General features: G+C 36.5%; 1 protein-coding gene across 1 annotated transcript in view; it reads right to left on the reverse strand.

The window, feature by feature from the left end:
* Positions 1-13,062, reverse strand: part of FBXL13 (F-box and leucine rich repeat protein 13) — a 60,402-nt gene extending 47,340 nt beyond the window's left edge. The window contains 6 exon segments of the mRNA XM_033514360.1: positions 6,261-6,504; positions 6,507-6,547; positions 8,223-8,354; positions 9,743-9,837; positions 12,227-12,265; positions 13,006-13,062. Of these exon segments, the coding sequence (XP_033370251.1) occupies positions 6,261-6,504; positions 6,507-6,547; positions 8,223-8,354; positions 9,743-9,837; positions 12,227-12,265; positions 13,006-13,062 (608 nt within the window).
* Positions 13,063-14,013: the final 951 nt, after the last annotated feature.

The following is a 14,013-nucleotide window of genomic DNA, read 5'->3' on the forward strand; positions in this document are numbered from 1 at the left end:
AGATATGAATACATTTAATAGTGCTTTTCTGACAAACTGGATATTTACCCATTTCTTCTACAACATCCTTCAAAAACTTTATAGCAAAAATAAAACAGTATCTGACTCATGCCCATTCCTGGAAATATCTTAAACATTATCTTAACTATTAAAGGTTAATCCTGATAAGATGGAACAGAGAGGAAAAACCCATTTGCCAGTAACATTCACTAAACAGGGTATATTCTAGAAACTTAAAAGTGCAGAAAGAAAAAAAAAGGTCTGCCACAAATAGTAGCAAGTATTAAGTGATGTTCTCCTCCTCCTCTCAAATTCTTGAATTAATTCTTAATTATTTCAATACAGAACCCCTGGGAATGATTGAAAAGGACAGGTGATGAAACCACAGCAGAACATCTGTTATTAGCAGCATAGCCAATGGTGAAAATCTAAGTAGGAAAAAATGCATTTATAGACCATGCTATGTTAATTTCTTCAAAGAGTCAGTGCTGGGAAAAATACTAGCTTAAAGCAGGCGAAGTCTGTGTAGAAAAGACAATCCTTCATCCAAGGAGATTGTAAGACAAAATCTGTGTGAGAAGTCTCTGATCTGTCTGGTCAGCAAAAAGCACCAGTTGAAAAACAGTGGGATAAGACTGAGGACCACAAGCAGTGGCCTAATTGCTCTTGTTCAGAGGCCCTGGGGATTCCCAAAGAGATCATGAATGTACCTCTTAGGACCAAGGGTAAAACCTGTGATACACAGTGATAAGTAGGATGATCTTCAGTAGAAGACTTCAGTAGAAGAGTTAAGGGAGGGGTGTGATCATTGGAGTTTCAAACAGTGGCAAAAGAAAGTGCTGTACCTGCTGAAGGTTGAAGGGGGACAATGAGCTGAAGATCCTGCCCGCGTCTGACAGCACAAGATGTTTGGCCACAGCTACTAAATGAAATCTGTAAATGAGGGAGGGACATATTAACAAGGAACATGATTCAGCAACTATCTCCAAATAAAGGTATCCATGTGACCTTGTGAAGTCAGTGTCAGCACAGAAGCTCCATGAAAGAAACACTTGTGCAATAAAATCTAATTAAATTCAGTACTTAAGAGCAGTACTGATTAGACATCCGCAATCAGCAAATGAAAAGACTTCTAGCAATGAAAAATGGTCTGAAGTTTTGAATGCTGGAATTGTCTTTGATACTGTTTTCCTTAGATGGTCTTTGAAGTGTTCAAGGAATAGCTGGAAATTCTTATTTTTACTACAATGCACTATAATTTTATTCCTTACTGATTAAAATTATTGAATATTTCATTTTTTTCCATGATACTAGAGAATTGTTTCAAAAAGACACAGAATTATTTATGTTGCGGTTTAGTTTCCTATAGCTTAAAAAAAAAGGGTGTGTGTGCCTGGGGGAAACTCCATGAAAAACTAGTTGAAATACATCAGGATTTTGTGTATGTTGGCATTTGCAGACACTCTCACTGAGGATGTGGCAGAATAGACAACAATAATGGCAGTAATTGTAACTACAAATAATGTAAGAACAAAACAGAAATAGGAGGTTGGGGCAGGAATAATATAGGTTAGCATGATCTCCTGATAGTGACTACTAGCAAATTCTTTGAGAAAAGACTGTATGAACAGAAAAAACATACAAGAGTTATGAAGGTAGTGCAGAAGGAGGCAACACAAGAAAAAAGACAATAATATAAATGAAAAGCACACATGGGGAGAAAGACTAAGAATTGATAAAAACTTCAGCATTACAGGGTTCATTGCAATTTCTCTGAGCTTCTCAAAAATGTACTGTAAAATAAAATCTCCATCAAACACCACAGCCACAAAACACAATTTAATGTTGACACCTCTATGTTTCTGTACCATTTAATCAGAAAGCTCCCAGAAGAGCTTCCATATCTAAAAGAAAATCATGAGCCTTCCTTTTCTTTTATAAGCTCTTTAATTCTCTTCTTTCAGTAACTTCGCTCTTGATTTCCCTTCCTTCTCTGTCCATAGCCAGGAAATAATTGCATGGTACAATTGCATGAAGACAGTGCCTTGTCTTCCTAATATGCAGTGCATGTCCTAGGAGTGCTGCCTTAATGGATGAAATACAGTGCTCTACAGAGGTAGTGCCCCTCTCTCTACACAGCTACATGGAACAGAGAAAACATTATTTTGTGCCATGTTTTCCATGACAGAATAAAGGAAAAATGGAAATGTCTGTCAATACTGGAAATAAAACACTTCAAAAGCTTCTGAGGAAGTTTTAGCTCCTGCACTATGAATACTAATGGCAGCAGTAAAAGGCAGTCCCCAGTCACACATGGACGACAAATGATTCTCCAGGATCACTGAGTAGGTGGAGGAATACCACAAACAGCTGAGCCATAACCCACACATCCCATACACTCATATTCTCTGGCACAGTAGCACTCTGATTTACCAAAGACATTCTGAGCTGGAATCATATTAACATTCACATGCAGATATTAGACAAAGACTATTATTTCATGAATACACCACATGCCAAAATTAGAGTGCACAAACCAAATTTCTTAAAATTGCAGATTATTAATTTATCAAGAAAACTCCACAAGCATGCTTAGTCAGATGAACAGACCTAACCCACAGTTAACATAGTTGTTTTTTTAACATTAACAATAAAAGCATGTTGCCAAAATCTATGTAATCTTGAATTTATTTGGAAAGATGAGGTCAGAACTGTAGCTCAGATAAGTTCAAATGGAAAGGTTCATCACATCTGTAGCCTATAATTGAACAGACAATTCAACTCAGTTTGTTAGCTGAAAAAATATCAAAGGAAAAGAATCTAAATATGATTTTCAGTCTCTAAAAGAGGAAGGATAGTTTTGCAGCAATGTTAAACCATCCACAAGAACTTCAAAAGAATAACACAAGTAGGCTATATGATAAATATATCCAGTGAGTTTCAACATAAAAACATATGTAGTTAATCTAAATATCAATAGGAGACTGATTAAAATGTGTTTCATGCCTAAAAAGAACTATAGTGCATCTTCAAAGCTGGAAGAAACAGCTTTATAAATCAATGTTTTTTAAAAGCCCCTGTAGACTGTCATACATGACTCATCAAAACCAGCTTAAAATAACACTCAGTACATGTAAATAGACATAATGTTTGATTTTGAGCCTACAGAAAACATTAATTATCAACAAAAATGTGAAATGCAAGGTTGTAGAGACAAGAATTGAATTCAGTGTCTTTGATATGTAAGATAAATGAAAATGGATGGCAATCAACATATGGAAACTCCAAATGATATAATCAACACTAGATACAAGTCAGTTAAGTGATGGAAAAGGCTGTTTGTATACAAGATGTAATTCTATCACAACTATTCCTTTTTTCAGTTCTAAACACAAGAATCATTATGATGATTTTAGTTTTGTGCCCAAATACACAATGAAAAAATCATAGAAGGATTTAACATTTTTAAGTACAACACCCATAAAGGAGGTGATGTAGCTGTGTGTGATTTATTTTGGCATGCTCATTTTATTAGCTTCCAAAATTCATTATGATACTGGATTAAATTCTATCACTAGAAAATTTGCATGCTGGTATCACTGAACATGTTATTTTACCCTATGATATAAAAGCCAAAACTATCACCAAAATACTTTTTATTCTTAGCCAGTTGTTCTTTTTCATCACCAATCTAGAGACTAAATAGCTCTCACATATCATAATTACACAGCCATTTTCTAAAACAAAAGAAATCACTTGAATTGCTACAGACTGCATCAGCAATTTCAATCATGTATTCTCAAATTAAATAATAAATGCATTGTAGTCTCAAAACATGAAAAAGGATCACACTTTTTAATTTTGAAAATAACATTTTCCTTTTCTTTTTATGCATTTGAATTCAATTAGAGTGTAGGCTAGAAAAGAGTAAATTAGTAACATTCTCCTGCTTCAGAAATACTGTGCCAGGAATCAAAAATGTTTTTTGGGATCTTGTCTAGTTGTAGCAGAGGAGTTTTTTCCTCATGAAAACACTTCCCAGGTGTTTTCAGACTTATCATGATAAAATAGATGAGTAAAAGTTAGGATGCAGGTGATTCCTAACGAATCAAGTACACTTTCACACTAAGACTAAACCTCTCACACTGATCATAAAGACTTTCCGTTTTCTTGCCCACTTTTCTGCTTAGTAGAGCATACAACCATATTGAGAAAAATATTACTGACCTGAAACTATTGCAAAATGTTGTCACAAAGGGAATTAACCTTCAAACCCTCAGTCACATGTACTTACATGCATAGAATCAGGAAGAATTAAGATGCTTTTATACATCTAGAAGTAGAATCAAGTACTGATTATCTGTGAACACCACATTAATATCTAGGACCATAGCTAGTTTTTGGAGTTTTTAAAGTTTGGTTGTTGTTGTTGTTGTTATTTTTTAGTTTGGGGTTTTTTTGTCAGTGAGCCTCTTGTTAGAGGCCAGTAACTAACAGTATTAGTTAATTATTAGTATAGCAGTCAGTATTGAGGAGTGTCCTGTTTAACATCTTCATTAATGACCTGGACAATGAGACAGAGTGTATTCTCAGCAAGTGTGCAGATCACACTCTTCCCAGTGAAGCGATACAGTTGGGGCTTACAAAGATTTTTTAAGGCATAGAAATGTATAGGCCCTTTTCAATAGCAAATTCTTCTTGTGCATCTCTTCAAAGACCTGCATCCATGATAAATATAGTTTGATCAATCATGGGCTTCTCTAACCAAAAGTCTAATTTGGCCATGTAGATAATTTCCTTAACTTCAAAATTCCACCTAATTTAAAACTCAGTATCAAGACCTCAACAGCCACCTTTAAAACACAGCAATAATTTTCTGTCAATAACTCAACATCAGGGTACTGTGGTACCACTGACTTTTTTTAGGAAACTGTAATTTACAAAGCAAATGGTTTCCAGCTGGTCCTGAGGACAGTTCTTGTCCAGCCATAAGTAAAAACTCCTATAATTTTTTGGAACAGGAGCAGAATAGAAAGCTTTAATAAATGATAGTGTGCTAATAAGTTTATTTACTAAATACCCCATAATTTTGAAATGATCCATCACCAAACATCATCTACAATGCCAGAGACAACAAATGCCACTAATCATAAGTTCCAGAACTTTGAAAAGTCCAGGCATGCTTTTTTTTTCCACAGTTTGTGAATGCCCAAACCAAACACATATTTGGCCTGGAAGAGACAACACCCAGTAACAATCTCCTGTTGAAGGAGACTGTATCTACATTCTAGATCCACCTAAAAGAGAACATGAGGATTCACAGAAGGAGAAAGGAAGAGAGAAAGGGCTCTGCCCTTCTGCAGCAAATGGTCAGGCACTCAGCTAGAGCAAACCCCTGCTCTGTCTTCTAAACAGAAGAGCTCTTTCTGCATTTCCCATACTGAATAAAATAGTGACAGCTCAAGAAAAAGAAACCAGGTGACAACCATACAGATTTGTAATTTTCTCTGGATCAAGGGAGCTGCAATCTTTTAAATACAAAATGGAAGCATTTCAGTAGGCTTCCTGCTTTTCTGTAATATTTTTTTGTTCCCTCTGCATTTCATACAAAAATAAAGCCATTATTTTGTAGCTTGTCTCAAAGTTCCACAGCCCCAACTCCCAGCACATATCCTAAGGCATGTGGAATTATACCAGAAATGTGTGTTTAGATGACTTAGTTTACCCAAAATGTCTACAAAAGCGTGCACAATATAAATGTACACAATTAAAAAAAATTACTGTTATATGCATTCTAACCTAATCATGGAAGTCAAACCAAGCAGTGCAACTGCTACTAAGAATGGACAGAATTTGAGATTACTATTCCCTGAGAATGCCCTGATACATCCCAGAAACGGGGTATCTTGACCCAATCTAGACAAACTAAAATTTTAAGTGTTTTAAGATACCAGTTTGTCTTCTGAGTTTCTTAGTTTGATTTTCACTCCATCCTCACCTCTCATCATACATTCCATCTAATCAAAGCTAAGACTCCAAGTCTGTGATCCCTCTTGTTTTAACCTTATCACTGCACACTTCACCTCCCAGAAAAGCATCCCAACTCTTTCCACCCCGTACTTCTGACACACCCTCTATTTCCCTAACACCTCCCAACCAGCATCACTGCTCAGTCTTGACAGAAGAGTACCAGCACCATCTGTCCTAGGAAAGAACACAGTGACCTGCCTCTCTGGGCACTCATGCCATCAAGTTCTCACAGCCCAGCCAGTGGGTGGCATCCTGCAAAAAGACAGCTAGATAAATTGTTGGACCAAGAACATTTAATTAATACAGCATAACCTTTGATTATATATGATATATTTTTTATCTTATGCAGACCAATATGCATACCTAGACATACATGTCTTTCCTTCCTTGTCAGTATCCACATGTTCCACTTCTGTGTAATAACTTTTAATATTTGGACATTATAATGGACTTATTCAAGAGCCATCTTCTGGCTTTTTTCTCATTCCTTTTCAGCAAATTACATTTTATCCATTCTCTGAACTGTAAACAGAATGAGTAATTTAATACAGTTTCTGACCTGAAGTAAAATCCATAAAACTCTGCAATTTGCTGTAAAATTCAAAGCAGTCAAGTTCAACAATATAAATTTCTGAATAGAACTGATGTTTATTGTTTATAATTTAAATAAAATACACATTGATGACATTTTTCAGTAGCAATTCATATGCTCATTTTAATAAAATTTCTACTTATTTGTAATTTTCTAAGGTATTGAACAATAAAAATTTGCTTGCTTCCACTGCTACTAAGTCCTGCTACTGCCATCTGTACTTCACTGAAGTACAGATCTGTATTTATGGGAGGACATTTGAGAGTTTACAAAAAATCATTTAAAATGCTAGATACATGCATTTACTTAAGTGCTATTCATGTTTCCTTGGCAATACAAAAAACCCCAATGTAACTGAATGCAAATTCAGTTTATATATTACCAATTTTAACCTTGGGTAAAAGTCCCATTTTCCTTCCAGGCTAAGCAATAAGAAATAATTAGATTCAGAACAAATATGTATTTCAAATTAGTCATATATCACTGATATATTAAAATACACTATCTCTGTATATGATTTGCTGAATGAATTAGACTTTCCATGGCTAAATCCATTTCCCAAAATCTCCCATGTTTCATATAAAAAAAAAAATATTCACATACTTGGGAGAAATTATAAATGGAACCTGTTCTGTTCCAGTACAACATCTGAGATAATTAACAAAAGTCATAGCTGAGACAATCTTAAAAAGACTGCACTAAAGTAAAAATGAATAATTTTCCATGTCCCTATTGTATAAGACAATAAGATTTAAAAAAATGTGGTGGGTTTGGGTTTTTTTTTTTGCTAGAAGGGCTACTGTATTAGGAAAATATTTGTAGTAGAAAAGATTATGAAGTACTGGAATATACTGCTTGCTGAGATTGGTGTGTCTCCAGCACCTGTGATATTTAAAATGCCTAAAAACACCCTGGACAAATCTGCACCAAGGTTAACCACAGCACAGCTTGAAAACATTTACCTCCCTGGCAATTCTGTTATTCTGTGGTTCTTAGTAAAGATTTACACTAGTGTTCCTAGGAGGTCTGTAGCTCCTATATAATAAGCACTGCATGCTTTTCAAAACAAAATAACCCACCTTACCTAATTCTAAGTGGAGGATCATCAAATTTTATACACATAACGAAGAAATCAGTGGATGTGTTTATTGTCATTATCATATTTTAAAACATGTCAAGGTATTATCCCCGTTTTTCAAAGGAAAATTTGGATTACATAAAGTATGATCTTCCTAATCCCAACAACAGAAAACCAAAGAAAGAGTATATGAGAACATAGATTGTTTACTTTCAGACCTAAATGGAAATTGTCCTTTTATTTCTGGGTATACCACCATATTTCTCACAAATAGAGCTGATTAAAGTACAAAAATTTCAGGATTGGAACAGGAGCCAGGTCAGACCTGACAAGTTTTAAGATAGAATAACATTAGAGAAAATTAATACCAAATCTAAATTTGTAATCTCTATGTTATTGGGTTATGTTTTTGTTGTGTTAAAACAAAAACTTTCCTCACACAAAGGAACAACATAAATACTGCTTTGGTAAAAGATTTTTCCTATGATGTTCCTGAGGTATGTGTAAAATACATAAAATTACCCAAAATAAAGCTTCATTAAGTTTCTGCTGTAAAAGTCCCATTCTTTTGCACAAAATTTTTTTAGTAATCTGAAAAATAATTTATGACAGTACACAAAGTACTGCTGTTTCATAAATGTTGTCTTTTCCATGCTGATTGTTTCAAATTAAAGGATCTAATTTGAAGTAATGAATATTCAAGTATAATTTTCTGTGTATGGTTAGAAGTACTTCACTACCAAATGGCACTACTGTTTTTACAGAAAAGTTAATTAGCATACCAGAACTAGTTTGTGTGCTTGAAGGAAAGATCAGTAACTGAAATTCAGGCTTTTATCCATCACATCCATTCTTTTATTGATCAGCTGTATTCAGCTATTAACATAATAAATATTTTAGTTACTCTTTTCAAAAATTGTTTCATGACCCATTGCTATGTCAGCCATTTACCACATGATTCTAAGTGGTATTTTAATAAACCTGTCTGAATTTCTACAAAACCAAAACTGTGTAAGACCAAGGGCTAAAAATATCACTGTAGAAGAAAATAGCAATGGGCCTCATAAAATACTGGGATTTATCTCATGTATTGCTCTTACTCCTACAAAAATCTACGAGAGAATTTGACTCCAAGAAGTTTGTCTTTGTATATATGTACTATATAAATCAAGCATTTCACTTTTGGACTGATCTGAATACCAGCATAATAGTAAGCAAAAGAGGAAAAAGCTGAAATGTAATTGCTGTGAATTCAGGGCAGATGTACTAACAGAAGATAAAATTGAGTACAGTTATAAAGAGATAATCAAGAGAAAAATCCAGTCACATTGCATGCCAACTTACTGACTCAATTGTTTAGTGAGTGGATCCAAACATTAAGGATTTATTACTCACATCCCATTGAAAACTTCAACCAGAAAATTGCAGAAATCAAGAAATATCACATTATTTTCTAAGAGTCCAGTATAAACAAAACTAAATCCTTATTTTTTATCTCATGCTGTGCTGTCATTTAAAAAGGGTGAAAGAACATACAGAGAACAGAAAAAATGATAAATACCTCAATGATGCAGTGCTTGAAGGCCACATCCCTGGTCCATATAGGTAAATGTGCTGTGGACAGCAATGAAGTTAAAACCCTTAACATCACCTCAGTTTTGATTACCACAAAAGTAAAGGATTAATATATCAACTGAACAAAGAGAAGCATTAAGTGGAGGCTATATTCATTAAATATTCTGTAGACAAAAAAAATCACAAACAAAAACCCCAACCCCTCCAAACCCATAGATAAAAAAAATAAAATATGTTCAATATTTTTAGAGATATTGTCTTACTGTTTTTGCAAAATCATATGCTATCAATAGTTGCAAAAAAAAAAAAAAAGCAATATTATAATTTAATTTGCAGTCTACATAGTAGATGCTGTACCATTAGCATATTTTAAAACTCCAAGTGCAATATTATAAACCACATAGTGCACACACACACACACACACACACACACACACAGAGAATAATTCAGTATATATCATAAGAAAGTATCTAATCCCTTTGCCATTATTTCTCTGAGCTTTTCTTCTAAAAATGTAAGTGGATCTTTTGGATGAGCAATAAATACACCACAAAGTAGCACCTACAAAAAGAAGCTGCAAATTAATTCCTTGTATTTACAGCAAAGTAGCACCTAGTTATGAAGCTGTTAAAATAAACAGTTTACCAGAATCTTTTAAAGCACCCCAAAATAGAGGCATTTCTTTCTATCAGTTGCCATTCTTTCAATTTTTAAAGTTAATATTGCATGTATCAGCATAATTCCATTGCTAGTTTTCTCAGTACTGAGTTTAGGATAGTAAAATAAGTGGCATTTCTTTAGCAATTCCTACTAAGAATTTCATTGATTTTAATGTGCATTTTAAAAAAGAATATATATAAGTTTAGATAATTTTATTTGCTTAATAAAAAACAGAATCTAAAACAAGTTTAATACTGCAAGGTAAAGAGTATGTTGAATGGGAGGCTGGGCAAAAATTGATACTGTAACCAAGATTGAAAACAAAATGCAGCTAAAAATTATTTGCTTTTCAGAATTGTTTTATCATAAAATTTTACATTATCATTTAGTAACAATGCACAATAACCAATGAACCATTTCTTCTCATTTGTCCTTTAGCTATCTTCAGCTAAAGGACATGGATAATTTATTTTTGGACTTTGAGCTCAGATACAGCAAGAACTAGCAAGGTATATTAAAGTATACAGGCAAATTGCAGTTATTTAAGTGAATATTTCTTGAAACTATAAACAAAAAGTTCTTCTGCCTGGTAAAAATGTCAAAACACGGCATGCAATACTACCTTCCTTTCAAGACATGGCCTCTTGCTGTTATTAAACTAATGTGGAGCTTGTGCTTGAATCCTTTTCAGGAAGCATGATGGGAGGACAAAAGGAGGAAGGCTCTAAATCAAACCCATGCTGTGGACAAAGAGCAAATGTCATGCATGGCATAGAGACAAGAAAGGCACCCTGTCAAGTTGCCCCTCGCCCTGCAGAGGCAGAGAGCAGGGAAGCCAGGTAAAGGGAACAGTTTGACAGGCCTTCCATGTTCTAATCAGTACACTGAGCAGAAACAGACAAGAATGTAAATTGGAAGGGATCTCTGAAGGTAGTTGAAGAGAAGTTGCTGGGATGCCCCATTATTGGAAGTGTTCAAAGTCGGGCTGGACAGTATTTTGAGCAAGGTGATCAAGTGAAAGAAAGGTGTCCCTGCTCATGGCGGGGTGGTTGCACTAAATATTCTTTGAAGGTTCCTTTCAACCCAAACTATTCTGTGTTTCTGGGAATCTAAGTCAAGACCAATATGAAAAGGTGAAGACAAAATTAAAGGCCATTGTCTTCAGTTTAGATGTCTGAATATTTATAAAACTAGTCAACACACCAATTCCAACCTTAGCATCTTTCTAATCCTCTTAACAGAAATGTAATTTGCAAGGGTGGCTGACCACTGACTATGTTAAAAATATATAAATGCCTTACTTATCATTGTAATTCATGGCATGCAATACTTTAAATAAGAAACAGCTAAATTTTTTTTTCACAAATTCTCCTATGGGCAAATTCCCAAAACCATTCCCAACATTGGTAAGCTACTCCCTCTGCTGGATAATATGTATGTGACTTCCATATTTTATTTCAATTATTGTTGCCTCCCCCCACTGCCCTTTCTCAAAGAAACAGACAACTTCTCCTTTGGGTGTTCTGAAACACAAGAAATAAAATCTATCCAGTGATATACTGGAATCCAATGCCTCTGTTTAACATTTGAGAATATTAATTAAATAAGGAAGGAATTGTAGCAGCTCATCTTGCAATCCTCATTCAAGTACTCTTCAGTAATGCTTGGACTAGGTGTAAAACTGGAAAATTGTGTAAATTATGTCAAGCAATTAGGTCTGTACAAGTCTGGCTGTTTCTATTAGACTTCAAGTCTCTCAGAAGTCTCTCAGCAATCTGAAAGAGCCCATCACCAATGTTTTCACCCATTCTTCTTAATATCACTTTAGCCATTTACCCTTCACGGCAAAATTGATTTGGGTCCCAGGGCAGAAAAATGTTAGGCCAGCTCTTCATCCATATTTAATTCTAACATTGTAAAAATACAGCTACTAACTACAGTGAAGCTCTCACACACAAGAGTTTGCAGGATTACAGTTTGCCTGACTTTTAATGAATAATGTTTAAAAGTAAATCTGGATGAGAACAGACAGAAATCACACAGGAAGGAAATTCTCAGATGCAGCAGGGAATCCTAAATTATTTGGACAAGATTACTTGAACTTTAACTTGTTTGGACCATGTCCAAACCACAGCCTCATCATAAAAAGACTTGAGCAAATGGCCATTTTAGAACTCTGTATCCTTAACTTTGAGACTGTGTGTATAAATGTTCAAAGGTCTCATCTTAGCTTTGATGTTTCTTAATAAAAGGACCAGTATTATCTCATTTATCTTCACACCAAGCATACCGTAATCACCACGGGTGATTCCTTCCTGTAAAACAGAAGCTGCATAAAGAAATTAAAATATAACAAAATTAAATAAGAAACATATGCTAGATATCAACAAGCAACAGCCTCTAATAAATAAAAAAAACAAGGATAAAAATATCTTAGGGTAATTTTCAACTGGTTCTTTTAAAAAGAGTCTTCCTTTAATCTTATCCTTAATTCTTTCATTTTTAGCTCATTAACTTAATGTCACTACTTCTATAATGCTGTTTTAGCTATGTAGCTAAAACTTCTGGTTGGAAATGTAGATATGAGCTGTTTTTTAAGTGCTGAATCAAGAAATACACCTCATGCTGACACATTTTATGTTTTGGTTTTTTGTGCTTAGAAAACAAAGAATGATCTAGAGACAGACTTCCAGAAGTGCTTAGTCTACATGGCAGCACTGGTCTGTAATTATTGTAATTGGCTCAAGATTTCTTTATTAGTATTTCCATGGAAATCCTGGCTGTAATAGCCTATTGCAAATGGAGTCTATTTTGGCAGATTAAATACATCAGGGTATTTCTTAAACTTGCATTTGTACATTTTACCTTTTTTTGTTTGAAGGAAACTGAAAAACAGCTGCTGCAGATTTGGTAACAAGCAGAGGTGAGCATGACAAAGAGGGAGGGAAATATAGAAACACAGAGAATCACCTCACAAATTCTAAGGACAAACCTACCAACCCTGTTTCCCCTACAGTCCTTCACGCTGCGCCACTCTTACTCTCTGACATTTTAGGGAAGTCTATTTACTTCTGTGCCAACAAGAATACCTAATCCACCAGTATCTGAAGCATGATCCAGTGTCATCTTTACAACAGACACACCATTAGAAAACATGGATTGCACCCACTGCACTCATGAGGAAGGAATTACCCGGCTGGAATCTAGAGGCTTTTCTGTAATTAACACTGAAGAAGTTAAACGTATCAGGAAAGGTGCCAGTGAAGTTCACCGGGTTCGTCTTCATTTTAACATAGATTATAATGCAGAATTGCTTTGTTTCATCTTGTTGTTTTCATAAATCGTTTGAAGTATGAAAAACATGCACCAGTGACAAAACGAGCAGAACAAAAGCATGCCCCAGGCGAGCAGAGAGCAGTGGGAGGGGTATGAGATGCCCCGGCCAGCGCTGAGGGGCACAACGAGCCGGGACCAGGGCTCTGCTGAGGGCCGAGGGGGGCCCTTCGTGCGGGCGGGTGGCGAATGGCTCCCTTCCACAGATGTTACCGGGGCAGTTTGTGGTCCCACCGGCTCCTGTGGGATCAGGCTGCCGACCGCCTGGACACCCAGCGGGTGACGGGGGGCCAGAGGCGGCGGAGACGGCGGTCACCCACTTTGGGGATGATGTGCCCTCTCCAGGGTCTGCCATGGCTCGGGACCGCCCTTGCTGCCAGCGGGCCGCCTCCCCGAGCGGGAAGCCTGTTTCGGAACGTGCTGCGGAACCGGGCCGGCCCGGGAGCGCGGGTGATTCCTTCCTGTAAAACAGAAACTCATCGCAGCCTTGTCACACAGCGGGACACGGAGCTGTGGGCTCGGCATCCCTGCAGCACCTCGGGCACAGCACCCGCGCCCGGCGCCCGAGGGAAGGGCAGAGCCGCCGCCGAGCCGCGCCGGATGGGGCGGTGGCTTCCGCGGGAGACGCAGCCTCGGCCGGGGCGATGTGGGAGCCGCGGGGCGCGGCGCTGAGGGCGGCGGCGGCGGCCCTGCTGCTCGGGGCCGGCGCCTGCTATTGCCTGTGGCGGCTGGCGGCGGCAGGCG

This window comes from Parus major, chromosome 1A (assembly GCF_001522545.3).
Source record: "Parus major isolate Abel chromosome 1A, Parus_major1.1, whole genome shotgun sequence".
NCBI lineage: Eukaryota > Metazoa > Chordata > Aves > Passeriformes > Paridae > Parus > Parus major.